This window comes from Papaver somniferum, chromosome 6 (assembly GCF_003573695.1).
Source record: "Papaver somniferum cultivar HN1 chromosome 6, ASM357369v1, whole genome shotgun sequence".
Classification (NCBI taxonomy): Eukaryota; Viridiplantae; Streptophyta; class Magnoliopsida; order Ranunculales; family Papaveraceae; genus Papaver; species Papaver somniferum.
In genome coordinates, this window is record NC_039363.1 from 113,952,988 (window position 1) to 113,972,802 (window position 19,815).

Here is a 19,815-nt window from a genome sequence, read left to right on the forward strand (position 1 = left end):
TTTTGGGTGTTAGGATCGATCATAATTGGCTGGAATCATCGCAATCAAGAAATCAGGAAGCACGTTCAAGAAATGAATATCACACGATCACATCAAATTTAGACGTGTACTCATGTGTTTGGAGAGTGTTGAATCAATTCTACAGCGTGTAAGATCATGTTTGGAGTGTTTATACATCATTTCAGCGCGTGGAGAGCTAATTAAAGGAAGAAAATATCCAAAAAATATTTTCTATTTAAGCCGAGTAAAGAGAGAATTATCTTGAGTTATGGCGTGATTAAATGAGGCTGAGGAGTATAAATAGATTTCTGGTATCACAGAGAATGGGTGTCGTGAGTTTGGGGTCGAGAGAAGGTCCAGAGAAGCAGAAATCAAGAGTTGATGAAACTCTGTTTCTGCTGCTGCTGCTGATGAAGAACACCAAGAACACGAAGAACAGACTCGCAAGGACAGTGGTTTATCAACAGTGTCTAAGACGCACAAAAGTGGGTCCCAGTGCAGTCTAAACATCAGCAGCACTTTTGTTTTATCGTTCATTCTGTAACGCGTTTTGTGCGTCGCAGATTACAGTTTTACACCATTTTCTCCTTTTGTCTTCATTGTAAACACCATTTGAGCAATAAATAAATATTTTGAGCGTGTTTTTATCATGATGAGCTAAACCCAACACTGGGACGACGGAGGAGGGTGAATTTCATACATGGGTAAATTTATTTTATTCTTTTTGATGACTTGCATTAATTTAAAATTGAAATATGATTTGAATTAATTGGTTGTTATTTAATTTGATGATGTATGGTTAGCTTAGGTGTTTTGATACATCATGCTTAGGACTTACAATCGATGTTTTGAGAATCTATCTTGGCAAAATCAGAGTCCATGTTAATTTTATTGAGTTTTAAATTGTCAAAGAATATATGAATGAACCCTGTGTAGTGAATTCGGCCAAATCCTTAGTCTCAGTACCTCTCACCCATTGTTAATATTTTTGTATATATATTTTTATCAAATCTAAAAATTTCATTTCCTTCACAAGTCTGAAACGAATCCTATTTACTACAACCCCATCAAAAATTTTAATCATTAAGATCGGCCTTTGGCCCTTCTCTTGATTTTGAGCGTTTTGCTCCTTTTCGTCGCACTTCTTCCACTTCTCTTGGACTTGGGAACTTGGATACTTGGAATACTTCTCTTCCTATCTATTTTCAGCACTTTGTATCTCCTTTTTGGATGATTCACCTATTAGAGACAAATAAGAGAAAACAAGAGTAATAATACGAAAATATGCAAGAATAATAACTTAAGCAAGTATGGAATGGATACTAATATCATATGAATTATGCACTTATCAAATTCCTCCACACTTAGCTTTTGCTAATCCTCGAGCAAACTAAATAAAACTAATCCTAAATACGACAACTCCATATCGTCGAGAATACAGTTACACTTAGCATGTATAACAAGCCTTTAAACCCCTAGGTGTCCCTAGTGGACGAGTTATAGTCTCGTGAGGGCTTACAAGAGATATACCCACAAAACCTACTCCAATCTCTCGCCTTGGAAGAATTACTAAGGATAAACACAAAGTAGAAAGATAAATAATTAGCTTGCATAAGTTCTTTAGCTGCAAACATCCCACATACATTCCAATTATCATACACAAGCAATTACTTATGTGTGGCATTCAACCTGATTGCAAAAGTCTACTAAGATAGTCATCGTACTTGTCGCAACGTTTTTGTCACAACACTCGCATACTGAAATCACATGGATAGATAAGAAAATAGAAAAGTGAAGTGTGCAAATGTTGACTAAAGTGAAAGATGTTACCCACAATACTTGTATGAATGTCATCAAAGGATTATTATTTATAGCACAATAGTTGAGAGAAGCACCCATTTAACTCGACCACATGATTAGATACTCTAAGCGCATGTTCCTTTTCAGCAAGTACATGATAGTTGCCTTGGATCCTGCGTTCCACGCTTGCTTAGGCGACGGAGACATGGACAACGTTTCGCACATACTGTTATCCAAGTGTCAAGAACCTCATCAATAGTCTTTTTGACTTGCTATATAATGATGATATGGTTTTTGTTTTTATCGACTATGATTAGTTCGCAATTCCGGACCTATCATTTATTAGTGTCGATAAATGAAGAGGAGCCTTATATATTTCTTTTCCTTTTTTTTTCTTTTCACTTTTCTTTTTATTGGCTCACTCTTTATGAGTGTAAGACAATTGTCTTATGTGGCTTTTATACACTCAACCAATGATTATCTTGCTACAACATCCATGGCAATATCAGTATCCCACCAAATCACTTTAGAGAAACATATAACTGCAAAAATAAAAAGAAAGTGATTCAGTAATGATTAATTGCGAGGATGAATCTTTGAAACGACTACCATAGCTTAGTTTCGCATTCAATTATGAACGTATATATAATTAAGAATTGTAGAATGACAAAGTGGTACTCAATCCATAGTTGTAAGAATTGTTTCAACCTAAAAAGGTTTAGAGTGTCACCCGAAATAGCTCATAATTAACTCCAAAAGATGAAGTCTCAAGAATAAAAGAAATCAAAGAGTATTATTTATTTATTTTATATGAAAACTAGACATGCTTAACTACTCCCCCACACTTAAACTCAACATTGTCTTCAATGTTCAAAATCGAAAATTCTGATTTCTGACATAACAACCTTGAAAAACTCAAAATCTGTAGAAATGGGTAGGGAACTAGGAAAAACATCCTAAACGGAAGTTGTTCGTCTATGTCTTTTGTATAATGTTTCAAAAGTGTATAATGTTTTTGATAAACTGTCTGACTTTTATGGCATCCGGACTGACAGACATGCAATCTGAAAAAGTTCTGGAAAAATTCCGAAACTCAAATGTCCAGGCCTATCTCTCCAATCTAACAGACTCTGAATTCAGATTTTCTTTTTGAAAAATAAATATGAGTCTGTCCTATTTAAAAGTTGGGTCAACCACTCAAATCGGACTCCGTATGAAGTCTCGATAGCTATTTTTGTGACAAGTGCGCAGTCAGAATTTTCTGACGAGAATTCGTCAAAACTTTCATTATAGATATAGGACTTTGTAAAATCTAAGATGGGAATGCAAGATATGATATGCAAAACTAAGAAAATTAAAAACAAAAGGGATAGAGATACAAAACTGATGGGCCCATTTAGTGCTTAGTTTAATGTCCTCATCCCGACTTGGCATTCCAATGATGTTACTCCTCCAGAGGGAGTGAATCCTGAAGTTAAATTACGTCTACGTTCTCTGTAGGAAAATTTTCGTATTATGGCTTCAATCTATGGCCGTTGACTTTAAAAGTTGTCCCTGAAGTGAGACTAGTAACCTCAACTGCACCATAAGGAAAAACATTAGTAACAACAAACGGTCCACCCCATCGGGACCTTATCTTTCCAGGAAATAACTTAAGACGAGAATTAAATAAAAGAACTTTTTGACCCACAACAAAACTCTTCCGAGAAATCATCTTGTCAAGGAAAAGTTTCGTCTTTTCCTTGTATATACGAGAACTCTCGTAAGCATCATTACGTATCTCCTCTAGCTCGTTGAGTTGTAACTTCCTTTGTTTCCCCGCATTGTCATAATCCATGTTGCACATCTTTATCGCCCAATATGCCTTGTTTTCACGTTCAACAGGAAGATGACAAGCTTTTCCATAAACCAACCGATATGGAGACATACCAATTGGTTTTTTGTACGCCGTTCTATATGCCCAAAGTGCATCGTTAAGCCTATAACTCCAATCTTTTCGTGTAATGTTCACGGTTTTCTCAAGAATGGATTTAATCTCTCGGTTTGAGATTTCGGCTTGCCCACTAGTTTGTGGGTGATACGGCGTACCAACCTTGTGTGTTATGTTGTACTTCTTGAGTAGAGCGTGGAAGGATTTCTGAAAATGCGAACCTCCGTCACTGATAACCACTCCTGGTGTACCATGTCTAGAGAAAATATATTCCTTCACAAACTCACAAACAACTTGAGAATCATTAGTAGGGATGGCTTTAGCTTCCACTCGTTTTGAAACATAATCCACGACAAGAAGTATATAAAATTTTCCATTAGAATTGACAAAAGGACCCATAAAATCAATTCCCCACACATCAAATACTTCAACAACAAGAATTGGTGTGAGTGGAATTTTATTTCGAGCACCTAGATTGCCCGTTCTTTGACATCTATCACAAGATTTGCAAAAAATATATGCATCCTAAAATAGGGTAGGCCAATAAAATCCACTTTCAAGTACTTTGAAAGCGCTACGTTTAGAACCAAAGTGACCTCCACATGCATAAGTATGAAAAAAAGTAAGAATAGATTGAAATTCAGAATTAGGTATGCACCTGGGGATGATTTGATCGGAACCGTATTTCCACAAGTATGGATCATCCCACACATATTGCTTGGCTATTTTCTTAAGCTTTTGAAAATAAGACATCATACTAGGTACTTGTCTTGTAACCAAGTAGTTCACTATATCCGCGTACCAAGGTGTTAAATCTTCAATTGAGAAAAGTTGTTCGTCTGGAAAACGATCTTGTAAATGAAGTTCTTCTTCGGAAAAAACAAGTCTACTAAGCTGATCAACAACAGTATTTTCAACACCTCTTTTATCCTTTATTTCATAGTAAAATTCTTGCAATAGTAGAATCCACCGTATAAGTCTTAGCTTAGCTTCTTTCTTCTTTAATAGGTACCTAAGTGTTGCGTGATAAGAATATACAACCACTTTTGAACCCACTAAATAGGATCTAAATTTTTCTAGTGCAAACACTAAAGCCAAAAATTATTTCTCGGTGGTAGAATAGTTGATTTGTGCATCGTTTAGGGTCCTAGATGCATAATAAATCACATGAGACAACTTGTCTACTCTTTGACCCAAAACGGCTCCAACTGCATAGTCACTTGCATCACACATTAATTCAAATGGAAAATTCCAATCCGGTGACTTGATAATTGGTGCAGTTTTCAACAACTCTTTCAATTTATCAAAGGAATCCTTGCACTCCTTGTTGAAGTAAAAAATAACCTCTTTTTGCAATAATTTGCACATCGGCATTGAGATTTTGGAGAAATCCTTGATAAACCGCCTGTAAAAACCTACATGACCAAGAAAAGAACGAATTTCCCTCACCTAGTGGGATATTGTAAGTTTCTTATTAAGTCTATCTTTGCTTTGTCAACTTCAAGCCCTCGAGAGGACACACAATGTGATAGAGCACTATTCCATGGTTTACCATAAAGTGGCATTTCTCCCAATTTAAAACGAGATTAGTGTCTATGCATCTTTTAAGCACAAGTTCAAGATTTTGTAAACAAAAATCAAATGAATCACCATAAACACTAAAACCATCCATAAATACCTCAATTATGCGTTCCACGTAGTCAGAAAATATACTAACCATACACCTCTGAAAAGTGGCAGGTGCATTGCAAAGACCAAACGACATACGTCTATAGGAAAACGTACCAAAAGGAAAAGTGAAAATAGTATTCTCTTGATCTTCCGGTGCAATAACAATATGATTGTAGCCCGAATAATTGTCCAAAAAGAAATAATGTGAATGTTCCGCTAACCTCTCTAACATCTGATCAATGAAAGGCAAAGGGAAATGATCCTTTGGGGTTGCGGTATTAAGCTTTCTGTAATCTATGCATACTCTCCATCCTGTTTGAACTCTTGTAGGAACGAGTTCATCATCTTGATTTCTAACAATAGTGACACCTGCTTTCTTAGGTACCACCTATACTGGGCTAATCCATTTGCTGTCAGAAATTGAGTAAATCACCCCCACACTTAGTAATTTGAGGATCTCTTTCTTCACGACCTCCATCATTTGGGGGTTAAGCCTACGCTGAGCATCACATACTGGCTTAAAATCATCTTCCATTAGGATTCTATGCATGCACATGGATGGACTAATGCCTTTGATATCAACAATTGTCCAACCAATAGCCGTTTTGTGCTCTTTCAGAACCTAAGTAGACGTTCTTCTTGTATTGGGGTGAGGTTATTTGCAATAATCACCGGAAGTTCTTCTTTATCATCCAAGTGCGCGTACTTCAGGTGGTCTGGAAGCGGCTTCAATTCAAGTTTCGGTGCCTGCACAATAGAAGGTAAAGGAACATTATTAGTTACATTCAAAGAAATATAAGAAGCATTACCCGGTTTGGCTTGTTGTAATTCCGTTAAAGCACCACACATATCCACTAGCTCTTTGGCTAAGTCCACGTCCAGGTTCGATTTCCCGTGAATGTATAAATCAATGCTATTGTGTAACACAACTCCAAGTTCATCTTCAGCATACAAATCAAACATTTGTTGTGCTAACGAACCAATAACATCAATAGAGAAAGCGGAGTGAACACCACTAGGATAACGCATGGTTTCAAAAATATTGAACCGTATGATCTCCTTATCGAATTCCATAGTGATTGCACCACTATCAACATCAATCTTCGTTTTTGAAGTCTTCATAAACGGTCTCCCAAGAAGTAACGAAGTAGATGAACAATTATCTCCATTGTGCATATCCACAATATAGAAAGCAACCGGAAAGATTAACTGATTCACTTGAACTAACACGTCCTCCACGACTCCCTTAGGATATATATTGGACTTGTTAGACAATTGTATAGTAATCTTCACCTTTAAAGGTCCAAGATTCAAAGAATCATAAACATCGGCTGACATAACACTTATGGAAGCATCCAAATCAAGCAAAGCACGCTCAAATCGTCGGCTACCAATGGTAACCGGTACTGTGAAACCGCCAGGATCTTCACACTTCGTAGGCATCTTCTTTAGTAGCTTAGATGTAGCACTTTCGCCCACCTGAGTAATCTCATTACACTATTGGAAAATAGAAAAAATTAGTCTGCCAGAAAAAGAATAATCACTAGAAAGGTCTGTTTCCGGGAGCCCTAAATTTGTAGTCTTATTTCTCAAAAATACTGCTTGTGGGAGCACTTGAATTTATTAGAAAACGTCTATCTTGGACAGTCCATTTATAGGGCTAACAAAAGCAGATTATATGTACATATTTATAAAAAAAATGAAACCGATTCAGCTGAATCCAAATTAAGCTGATTCAGCTGCATCACAGTTTTATTAATCAAAAAAAATAATTTATTCCAAAGCTGATTCAGCTGTATTGATCAAAAAACTAAATTGATAATAATATTAAAACTGAATTCGTATTAAAAAGTGCTAACAATTTACAATTTTAATCATCTAAAATACTTTTTCCAAATATTAAGACTTGAATTAATTAACTTCATATTCCTATTACAAGCTAAAAAAAATAGAAAAGCTACGCTAACTTGAAGGAAAGACTTCACCCAGTAAAATCCAACTGATCTGAACACACCAATTTTGTCAGGATCCATGTATTTCACTTCCAGGTGAAGGATTCCCTGAACAAATAAGAAATATAAAGTTACTTTCTTAACAGATAAAGCAACCAAGTCGAACTGATACAATTTATATTTACGCAGATGAGTTATTATAGTACAACAACTTGAAACTAACACCATCTAGCTAACATTCAATGTCTTATTATTAGTACATGAAAAGAAACACATAATGTCATTCATCCAACTGACAGGTTCACAAGAAAGTTGGATAGCAGATAGCTCTGTTCATATAGCTAACAAGTTCTGATGCAATTCTAATTGATAAAGTGTGAGAGAAGAAACAATCCATAACAAGAATAACTCACATTGTTGTACCTTAAAGTTGTGAAGCATGAAGTAGTCACCATACCGCATAGCAGATCTGAAATCAACACCGTATACTCATATCATGTACCAAAAGACACATGATAAATTCAAGGGGAAACAAAGTCAGTAAAATATACTAAGGTTAATTAATGTGCAATTCATTTGTCATACATAACTTGACCCCTTGAGAGGTGCAGTATACAAAACAATGCCTACTTATGTTGTTATTCAATAAGCTCGTAAATAATAGTAGCAGGCAAGTATGCAATTGGAGTAGGCATAAGCCACGTGACATACCCACTAGCATAGAATGACTCAAACTCCAGCTCATGTATGAAGATCCTAAGTCATGCACCATAAACCCACTAACGTAGGTACAAGCCGCACAGACCCACTTGCGGAGAATGGCTCAAGTATGAAGATATCACTGGTCCTGCACCAGAAAAATTCTAATCTTAGAGCAAGTTCAAGAGAGAATACACAAAAGAAACCTAGCAGAACCAGTAAGGTAGCAATAAAACCTCATCAAAGAGAAACCGGTAACCATTCAGGTCATGAAACAGTTCATTGTTCTAAAAAACAACAATTTTCCACTATTTGCAAAGTGACCAACCTGGTTTTAATTGTTCATATGGGACTTTTTCTTCCGGTTTTACTCTTCAGCCTTTTCAACTTTGCTTCACCCCTGTAGAGTTTAATTAGCTCGTTCCAGTTTAACATCACCCATATAGTCCAGAACCTACAATCAAAAATAGAATCCATTAGCCATCATATTATACACTTGCTATAATGGACAAAAGTACATTGTACGTATTCATATCATAAAATAGAATGCAGTTAACTCCTTTGAACATCCTTGAAACTTTACACATTTGCTAGTTTCTAACATTTCTTCGTATACAAGAATAGGTTTTTGTTTCATGGTAACTTTTTGTTTTGTCAGCCAGAAAATCTTTTGAGACGCCAAGAATTGCATTTTGTGACTTCATCAATAGAGATTAAAGCAAAGTCTATTTGAAAAGCCGGGAACAGAGATCCATGTAGTTGATGCGGAAGCTGCTTATTTTCTAGTGCAGTGGTTGGTGCGAAAAAGTATATGAAACAAGCTGTAGTGAAGGACTTGAATTCCCTACCGTAGTCACCATGCCAGTGGTTCATATGTGACGATGATGATCAGAGTAGGACAAGATTAATTCAGGTAAACAAAGTGGACTACGTACCAAAATCCAAATTATTAAGGAGTATCATTCTTTTGGACTTAAGTGTAGGTTTGGTACCTTCGATGCATATTGTTGTTGTCTAATTTATAGATTTAAGACAGCAAAATTAGTATACCTAAATGGCAGAGTATGGTCTACTAGTAATGATTTACAATCATTGTCTAAGAGTTGTTACATTTGCATCTACTTCTACAATGTAGAAGGATCTGAACGACAATCAGATGAAAGGACTAAAAAACTTGCGTATACCTGCATGTTGTAGAAAGCCAAATGGCATGACATTTCTGGAGGGTTGGCATAAACACCAGCAGAAGACATGATCACACGGTGTGGCGGTTGGGCATTGACGAGTACTGAGACAAAGGCTACGTTTGCTTATCCCTCCACCTGTCGTTTGGACCTGAATGTAAAGCATTACAAATGTAACTTAAAGCTCAGATCGAAGAATATTCAATAACATTACTTATAGTGAGACGAAGAGGGCGATGTACTTCTCAAAAAGAAGTGGAGACAAACACCCAACTGCCATCAGATTAAATTCAACCATAGGCGAAGAAACCCAACTTCAAGAGTTATATGAACATCAACCAAACTGAAGTATTGTATTACAAATAAAAAAACCATTAAAAATCTATAAATTCTCAAACAATGATAGTACCTTCTACATGTTAAACTACAAAATTGAACTTAAAAGTATAGATTTTTAAGGAGAAACAATGATAGTACCTTCTACATGATTAGTTGTTGTATATTAGCAATTTTAGCACAGGGTTCTTCTAGAGTTTGTACGTTGGCATTTAAAAGCAGCATCAGGAGCTGAAGTAAGCCAATTGTCTGCACTCCAATGGCTTTAAATCAGATAATATGGGCAACATCCATGAATTTATATCAACAAACAAACTAGTTTTTGAGTAGTGGTGGTCCGGGCTCAACTATCACTTACCACCACCACCACCACGAAATTACCCGAAATCAGACAAATCCTTTACTAATTCAACATTATGAATCAAAATATAAACACAAAAAAATCATATACTTTCAATATAAAACCACCTGCTCTTTCAATTTCCTCTTCTTCTTTGACCACCATATCTTCGTCTATTTGATTTCATCTCGATTGTTGTTCTTCAACCTGATTTTCGTACCACAAAATCAATTATTTTATAAATAAAATTCACCAACCCAAAATCATAACAGAAAAACAAAGAAAATGAAGAAGATAATTATTTCCTAATCATCAATCGTTAACAGTGGCAATTTCAACAACATTTCGGTGTAGGGAAACGCTAGCAATCCACCTGTTGATAAGGAATAAAACAAAAACAAAACGAAAAATTGCAGAAAAAAAGAAGAAGATAGAGAGCCACTAAGAGAAGAAACAAGGGTTTTAAAATTCTAACTATACATGTTCATGTTGAAACCCAAACATCATATTAGAAAGCTGAAGAACAAATTAGGGTTTTACTGAAATTTGGTTTAAGAAATTGGTTCTATTTGGTTGAAGAAATAAATAGGATTTTGCTGAAATTTGGTTGAAGAAATTCGTGTAATCTGATCGAATTGGAGTTCGCTTTTGACTTTTAGTTGAAACATTTTGAAGAGATTTTGAGATTTGGTTTCGTTTCTTCAGCAACTCCTTCTTCTCCAACTTTCAGATCTTCTTATCTTTAAAGATAAAGGGAAAGAAATGATGAAACTAACACCATGTTTGTTTACTCCTGACCCTGACTCATCTGAGTCGTCTGGATCTGAATCATCTGGATCTGAGTGAAATCACCTGACTCATCTGGATCTGAGTCGATATGTTTGTTTTGAGTCAGATCTGACTCATCTGACTCAGAAATAAGTGAGTCAGTGGTTTGGTCCCATGAGTCAGGGGTATTTTGTTACCTGACTCAAATGAGTCCGAGTCAGGGGTTATGTCTGAGTCAGAGGTCGAGTCAGATCTGACTCAAAATGGAAAACAAACGGTCTGACTGCTGACTCGGTCCGAGTCAGGGGTTAACTCAGATTCAGACGCCGAGTCAGCTGCAAACAAACAAGTTCTAAAACTGAAACGCAGTGATAGAGAAATCAGAGGCGGGTTTACGAGCATAAACGGAGAGGCTGTGAGAGAAGGAGAAGTCAGAGAAGTGATGGAAGGGATCTAGATAAGGTTTGTCTCTTCCCATAGAAACTATTTTCTATCGCTGTCCCAATTGAATTGGGATCATAAAAACAATTTCCTCCGGTAGTCTTAATATAAATCCATGTGGAAGCTTTTTTATTTACTAAACTGCCCTTTTGACTATGACTGTTTAGGGGAGATTGATTTGCTTTTCCCAAATTTTTGTTATGACTTCCTTTGAGAGCCCAATAGATTAGAAATCCCTAGGAAGACTTATCTATAAAACCCTAACAGACTTAAAAAAACCATTTTCCACTAGCGTTAGCAATCAACCTATCGTTCTTTGTACACAAATCCTTCAAAATCTTGGCATATCTGCGTATGGTTTTGATGGCCTCAATAAATGGAATGTTGATTTGTGTCTTGCTAAAAATATCCATGATCTCCTTGTCTTGATCTTGCTTCTTCGACTTGGCAAAACGACTAGGGAAAGGAGGTGGTATAGTAAAAGTGGGAACCGTGTCCTTAGGTTGGCCGTTTGAGGTTGGCTTTTCCTTTGGTACGGTTTCCTCCTCTATTTCCTTTTCGATGTCGTTACTAACCTCTTTTTGTTGATGTGGCTCTTCAGTTTGTCTCTCACTTCTTAGAGTTACTGCATTAACGTGCTCTCTTAGGTTCATAAATGGTTGTGATGACAACTTTGTTGAAGCTTGTGCCTTCATGAGATTCCCATCAGTAGACAATTGCCCAATTTGAGTCTGCAAATCTCTAATATCGTTATCAGTTTTTAATTGATTTTGTTTGGCTTTTTGTTGATTTTGTTGAACTGTTTCCTTGAGACTCTGTGTTTTAGATGCAACACCCTGCATGCTTTGCATTAGCATGTTTAACTTATCATCAATAGAAGTTCCCTGATCTTTAGCTTGTTGTGGTTGTTGTAAGTGTTGTTGAAAACCACCTTGTCTTGCATATGGATTGGGAGTTGCTGCTTGCTTGTTAGCGTAACTGAAATTAGGATGATCTTTCCAACCAGGATTATAAGTATTTGAGTATGGATCATACCTTGGCCTCTGATTAGGGAATAAAACATTTACCTCGGCCTCCTCTTCGTATGGTGGAGCAACTACCAAAGCTATACGATGAATCGCCTTTTCAATAGTGCTTAACTGGTGCTCTGTATTTGGAGATTCTCCCCTCTCGATAAATCTCTTAACATTTGAGTCGTGCCTTGTATGAAATTGTTGTGCATTTGAGGCCATAATCTCAATTAAACTAGTTGTTTGCGATATTGTCTTCTCAGTGAGTGAACCACTAGCGGCTGCATCAATCAACTTCCGTTTCTATGGAAGCAATCCTTCCTAGAAGTATTGAATGATGAGTGTTGGGGACATGTTGTGATGGGGACAGCTTGCCACTAACTTTTTGTACCTATCCCAGTATTCATAAAGAGACTCCCCCGGTAATCTGAAGAATACCACTAATCTCTTTACGAACAGATGTTGCCTTAGAAGAAGGAAAATACTTCTCTAAAAATAGCTTTTTCATCTCAATCCATGTTGTAATACTCCCTAGAGGAAGGTAATACAACCGTTCTTCCGCTAAATCTATTAAAGAGAATGGGAAGGCTTGCAGCATTGTCGTATCACTGTCTTCAGTACTTTGCCTAAAACTTGTCATCTTTTGTTGAAATTTTTGAAGATGACGATTCGGATCTTCACCTCGAAGTCTCTTGAACTTTGGTAGATGGTGAAGTAGATTCAACTTCAGATCTACTCGGTTAGTGATTGTAATACACAGTGGTTGTGAATCTAAGCATGGATATGTTAACTCCCGCAATCTCCTCTCCTGAGGATGAGGAGGAGGTGGAGGTGGAGGGTTTATCTCGTCGTCTGTATTAACCATTGTTGATGTAGAAGGTTCTTCTTGCAACTGTGGACGTTCTTGTAACACTGTTCCCCTACGAGTTTGGATTCTGCACCTATGGTATTCCCAGTCTTTCGGCTCCAAAGATTAAGTACCTGAAAACAAAAATCTAGAAAATGAAATTAAAAACCAAAAAGAAATTCTAAAAACAAGATTAAAACTAATAACAACTAAATCTACCGACTTCTCCCCGGCATCGGCGCCAAAATTTGATGGGTGTCGTAGGCTCAACAAATTATTTATCTTATTTCCACACAATTAACTGGTAATATAATGGAAGTAAGGATCGTTCCCACGAAGAGTGGTGAGTTTTAGTTGTCAAAGTGTCACAAAATGGGGTTTTGTTTTAGATTGTGAACAAAATAAATAATTAAAGCAAATAAAATTATATTGTAATCAATAGAGAGAGATATGATCGAGGAATCCTTCTTCATATATAAACCGTCAATGAGTTAATATATTTATCTATTTGTCATTAATCATAGATTATCATCAACCATAGAAAAGCAGCTAGGGCGGTGTTATTCTCTAAAGTCCTTTGGTCACTGGGTACCGAAGCGGTCGAATACCAGATTATATTCGTCCAAACCACCAAGTAGTAGCGCACTCAAGGTGTAGCTTGTCGAATGCTTTATATTTTGTGACTTAGGTTAATCCTAGTAGTTAGACTCTTAGCGCAAGGTCCACTTTCTAGTATTGTTTCTACACGTGATTGCTCCACAGAATCCTTCTGCAAGGTTTCACGTTTTCTACATGTGGAGGGGTTGTTCAACAATTACACGGATATCCTAATCCTGTACTAGCTTTAGATTAATCAATAAACTGATTTAGTTGGCCACCTAGAACAATCAATCAATCATAATATTTACTTATAGTAGAAACAAATGATAATCATATGAAGAAATCAAAGTAGATTCATATATTAAATCAAATCAAGTTTACAACTTAGAATTCATCCTCAATCAATAGGTGTTTAGCTACTCATGGATGTAGAAGCATCCATGATATACATATGAGAAAAGTAAGAGATAACGTTACGATTGATAATCGCTCCGTGTGATATTTCTTCTCTCCAAACCTTAAAAATTTTGTGACCTTATGATATGATATCATTTCACATAACCTAATACCTTTTTATAGTTCTTCTAATCCCTATCAATCACTCTACAGATCAAACGGGGATGGGATTGCACTGGTCGCTTTTGAATTTTGATTTCGAAGCTAAGGAATGGAAATGGTATAACTCGTTACACTCAGAAAATGAGCAGTCATATAAAGACGATGCAAAGAAACTAGCAGATGTGGTACAAGTGGAACTCAATAAGAAGAGAGCATTGAAGGGTCACCCACCTATAGAAGAGCACGAATTAAACATCATGACATGCCCTTCACAAGGAATCAACCCGGACTTCTAATATATACTTGTTACTTTATGAAACAAAATATGAAGACCACAAAAGGTATGGAAAAAGGTCAGCAGAGGACCGAAAACATTTTTCAGCAAATGAGATCAAAATTAGTGGCCAAGATGTTGACAAAAGTCGGATGGTACGAAAAGGTGTGGGATATAGCGAAGGAAGAGGAGCATAATCAGTGGCGCAAGACTACAGGAAAGCAACCATTGAAGAGGAAGAAGAGGTTTTAATCTTCATTCAAGATCACTTTCTGAATTTCTTCTAAACATTTTTAATCTTCAGACAAATTTAAGTTTTCAACTTTCTGTTTAAGACTTGTCACTATTATAAAGAATTAATGTTTTTTATTAGTTTCAATATTGATGTTTTGAAAATAGACTTGTGTCAGTACTAAAGTATGTATTACAGGTTAGGAAATATTAAGGTGTACATGATTGTGCACAGTTTCTGACAGAGTAGAAAATCTGACAGGCAATGGTACAGGAAGGTGTACATAATGGTACACATGTACTAACAGAAACATAAAATAGAAAAAGTAATAACCTAGTATCAATCATTAAACAGCAAAAATAAAAGCTAATTACTGGCATTAGAACTAAAAAAAATGAATATTACTAAACAAAATAAACTAGTAGCATCCATTGTACAGCAAGGTGTACATAATGCTACACATGTAAAAAGACAGGTAAGAAAAGTGAAGTGCACAGGAAAGTGTGCATAATGGTACACAGATCCTGAAACTATTTATCCATGAATAGAAAAATGAAAAGACATTACCAAAAGTAAAAACCAAAAAACATAGAATCTTTCAAACAAATCAAACATAATAAAAAGCATCAAGGAATGGGGCAGGTAGCTCTGTTGTGGTGACCAAGAGTGAAGCACTTTGTGCACATCATAGGCCTCTTTTGCTTCTCCCAAGCCTTCTTGAAGCGTTGTTCTCTTCGTCTACCGGGTGGAGGCACAGGAATAGGAACAATAATCCTATCACTAGGATCATAAGACTGCGTCTTGTCATAATTGGGGATTGGTAAGATGATCTCTTGGTATGTCCTGTTGTACCATTCAGTGGTGAAGTATGGCTCAACAAATGAATAGATGTCCTCCCTTGTAGATTGAATGGCAGCACAAGCATGTGCGCAGGGAAAATCATTTACTTGCCACATGTAACATGTACAAGTTCTCTCCAACAGATCTACAGAATGAGTGCGGGGAGACCTGACTTCATATAATCTTTCCATAGACTCAACAACAGTCCAAGTACGACCAATGTTGATGTTCCCGTTTAGTAAATCCTCGTATACGGGAGTGAGCCTAGTGTTAAAATTTTCAAGACCTTCTACCCTTATCTTAGAATTCATCTTCATAACCTTCAAACTAAGATAATAAAAACACAAAACATAAAATCAAAACATGATATAGAATAAATACAGATAAAACATGTGTACAACAATGTACACACAGTTGCAGAATCACAGATATAGCATGTGTACAAGTATGTACACATCAAGAAAATCCATGTGTGTGACAGTAAAAAATAAATGAATGAAACACTAAACATAAAACTCACCGTATCGCATCGAAGAGCAAAAGCAGGCAGCTTTTTGAACTCAAGAATCCAGTTATTGAATGACTCGGCAATAGATGAAGAGTGATCAGCATATCTGCATACAGGGAAAAATGCATTTGCCCATTTCTCCTTTGGAATGGTTATGAGATAATTAGTAACATGTCCACAACCAATTGCATGCATGCCCCGCAAAGTTTCTTCAAAGTTCGTTGTTGTGTGAGAGTAACCAGCTTTGTAAAACAAATCAATAACGGTATTGTAATTCGCATCACCTTTTCTAATAGGGAGATTGCACTTGATGTGGCAAAAGCAATAGTTGTGATATGAACTAGGAAATGCTCTTGGAATGCCCTGCAGATTTCCTTCGTGACGATCACTAAGGAAAACAATCGGACGATCATCGACCACTTGTTGAAGATTACCCAGAAACCAAAACCAATTGTCTTTGTTTTCAGATAAAACAATAGCAAAGGCATATGGGTAAAAACCATCATTTCCATTGACACATGTTGCAGCCATCAAAGTACCCCTGAATCTACCAATGAGGAAAGTAGCGTCCAAGTAAATCATGGGCCTGAGATACCTATAGTTATGCTTGGAAGCAGTGAAACAGATGAAAATCCGCTTAAATCTTCCAGTTTCTTCATCAACTTCAAGTTTCACAAAGCTATCAGGATTAGTTTGCTCAATGGCTTTCACATACCAATTTAAATCTCTATACGACTTCTCGTCGTCACCATATTGATCTTCAAATACAGCTTCTTTCCCTCTACGGGCATGGTGATACTTAATATTGGACCCATAAGTCTTTTTAAATAGTGACATTATATGTTTGGGTTTTAAAGTGGGATCACCCTGTATACTATCAGCGATCAAATACTTAACTAACTTGGTTGTCACCACAGGACTCTTCAACCTCAAACCAACACCACAGCTACGAAAAAAAAATCTGGAATAAGTAATGTGCACCACATTGTACACTTAATAAAATCTCAAAAACAACAACACACATGCAAAAAGAAAGCAGACCAAGCAAAAATATGAAATTTACACCACAAGTGCAAAAAGCACAGACCAAGCAAGAATATGAAATTTACACCACAAGAATATGAAATTTACACATGCAAAAAGCCTACAACAAGTAATGTGCACCACAATGTACACCTAAAACAATTCTACATATTAAAACCTAAAAATCAATAACATGGATCAAAAAAACAAGTGAACACCACTAACCTGTGAATAACGTTAGAAACTTTCAGCACAAACCGAGAAATGTCACCATTCACAGGCCCAAAGTGAATCCTCCAACCACAACCATCTTCTTCGCACTTCGCAGTAAAACGAGTTTTGTCGTTTTTAAGAATAAGAATATTGTAACCAGTACACATCTTATATTGATCAACAGAAATCCTTACAGCTTTAACACCACCCACAAATTCTCTACCAATATTGTCAAAAACATAACGCCATTCATCGATAATGATAGGCTTGGCCTTGTCCGCGTCATGATCGACCACCCTTACAAGCTTAGGACTTTCACTTACACGAGAGTTTGAAGTACTAGCACCAGAACTACTGCTACAACCAGAATTAGAACGAGACAAAGACCTTGAACTAGTGCTACAACCAGTATGCTCCGGAATCACATCAACATTCAAATAAAAATCTTCGTTTTCATCTGAATAACAAGAGCAACTAAACCTTGAAGTTGTATATCACCTTGTATAAAAACTACTTGATTAGTATCTATATAGGAAAAATGTATACTCAAAGGGGACAAAGATCTCCACTGCTTACAGGAAAAATGCTTCAATTCATCAACGGTGATTAAAGTATTAACACGAAACGCAGAAGAATGTTCACCATGATTCAAAACAGCATGAATAAACTTCTCGGACATATTTGATACACCTACATATAACAAAAGATATAATAATAGTTTCAGATTCGCATAACCTAAAACTTGAAGAGTGTACAGGAAAGTACACATTTAATCGAAGGCAAAAATCAAATAACAGTAAACTTCAAATCAAAACTACTCCATCGATTAATCGAAGATATAACAAAAGCTTCAGAATCTTACTAGAACACATAATTGAATAAACCAAAAGCATATGATCTAATATCAGTTCGATTTCATATCACGCATCATAACACCAAACACCAAAAAACAGTAATCAAAATCATTTAACGAAAATCAAAAGCTAAAATACACCAAAAATCAAATCAATAACATACAAATAATAAGATGTAACAGATTGAATTCATATCATCAACTGATAAAATCAAAAAAAAAACTAAATATCAGAAAAGAGATTCAACGATGAAGCAAAAACAGAACTAACCTGAATTTGAATTCCGTTAAATATCAGAAACGATGAAATCCAACCTAACCTCTATGAAACTGTTAAATCGCTGTTACTGGTAAAGTTGAATTCTGGATCGATCTATCTCTGAAATCTGACGTGAATTCAAATCTGAGATCAAAAATAATCCCGCAACTACACTTTACCAGTAACCTGAAGTTGAATCGCAACCAAATTTCTCTCTGAAACTGTTAAATCGCCTACGAATTTCTTCTCTGTCCGGCTCCCTGTTTTGAACTCATGTTTGAGATCTGAAATTTTCGATTTCAAATCCTCGTTTTATGTATGGAATCTTCTCAAGGGTAGTTACGGGATATTGGAAATACAGGAAAATCGGGATCAGTCACAATTTTGGACTAACTCGTCCATATTTGGATTAAATTGTTTGAGACGGGGCTTTTTTAGACAAGAGAGTATTAGGCCTGAGATGAGAGGACTAAAGCGTCCCAAGCCCAGTAACTGTGGGACTAAACCTCAATTTCTACTTTCCAAATACAGTTTACGCTCAAGTCTTGTCCGTTTGAAGAATCTCTTGTAAACAGCTAGCGGGTTTGCCTAGAGCTGTAGGAACCCAGCCCTAACTCGTCACTGGCTTGTCAGTCTTCCGGAACTGACAACAGAAACTCAATCCAATCTTTTCCCGGTCACTTCCCTGTGTTTAGATACGGTGGGAAAACAACACCGTACGCTTCCCTAAGAGTTTCTACGGTTGGGAATATCCCACCGTAAGTTCACCTGAATTCCAATACGGCTGGGAAAACCCATACGTAGGTTTTCCTGTAACTCCAACTCCCAAAACCAGACAATCTCGTTTTCTTCATTCACTCAGACTCAACTCTCTCCCAGTCCATAACTCCATCTTCCCTGCTTTACCTTCTACCATGCAGCACCACAGTTCAACTCCATCTGTGTCTCATCACTTCCCCTGCTATTACTCATTCCATCACTGCCATTGTCTCTGTCGTCATCTCCAGCAACATTTCCTTGTATTTGTCGTCAACTCCAACAGAAACCATGCAAACTCGAGTTCTCTCTGTTCTTTGCTACTCTCAGCCAATACCCAAGTCCGCTTCTTCTCGTCTGCAAGTCTCCACTGCTTCATCCATCGAGCTGAGCTCATTCCATCTTCAATAAACTGGCAGCAAACACCATCATCTCACTGTACTATGCAACCATCGTTGATCAATATTGATCCATCGTCACTGCCAATACCTTTCGGCTCCATCTCTCGGACTCGGAACGCTCAAGCTCACCTTCATTCATCATCACCGACAAAGCATCGCTGCATAACTCTGTTAACTGCCAATGGCAGCAGCAAACGAAAATTATCGACATTAATGGCGTCAACCTACTTCGAACCTTAACTGATTTCGAATCCCAACATCAAGCTCGTCATCCCCATCAGTCACCGATCATCACTTTCCTATTGGAGCCACAGCAGCAC

At 36.8% G+C, this 19,815-nt stretch overlaps 1 protein-coding gene and 1 long non-coding RNA gene across 4 annotated transcripts; both read right to left on the reverse strand.

Moving 5' to 3' along the window:
- Positions 1-7,220: 7,220 nt before the first annotated feature.
- Positions 7,221-10,641, reverse strand: LOC113288919. 3 transcript variants are annotated; one of them, XR_003330771.1, is made up of 8 exons: positions 10,393-10,641; positions 10,041-10,119; positions 9,714-9,821; positions 9,237-9,387; positions 8,381-8,506; positions 8,065-8,200; positions 7,767-7,822; positions 7,221-7,461 (listed from the first exon to the last, which is right to left on the reverse strand). It is a non-coding gene; the product is annotated as an uncharacterized LOC113288919 (long non-coding RNA). The 3 variants fall into 3 exon arrangements; XR_003330770.1 differs by having other exon boundaries at positions 7,777-7,822; positions 10,041-10,641; XR_003330769.1 differs by having other exon boundaries at positions 10,041-10,641.
- Positions 10,642-15,268: 4,627 nt separating this feature from the next.
- LOC113291338 lies at positions 15,269-16,827 on the reverse strand. Its single transcript, XM_026540884.1, has 3 exons — positions 16,706-16,827; positions 16,003-16,585; positions 15,269-15,802 (listed from the first exon to the last, which is right to left on the reverse strand). Exons 1-3 carry the CDS (start codon positions 16,825-16,827, stop codon positions 15,269-15,271), a joined length of 1,239 nt encoding a protein of 412 aa, XP_026396669.1.
- Positions 16,828-19,815: the final 2,988 nt, after the last annotated feature.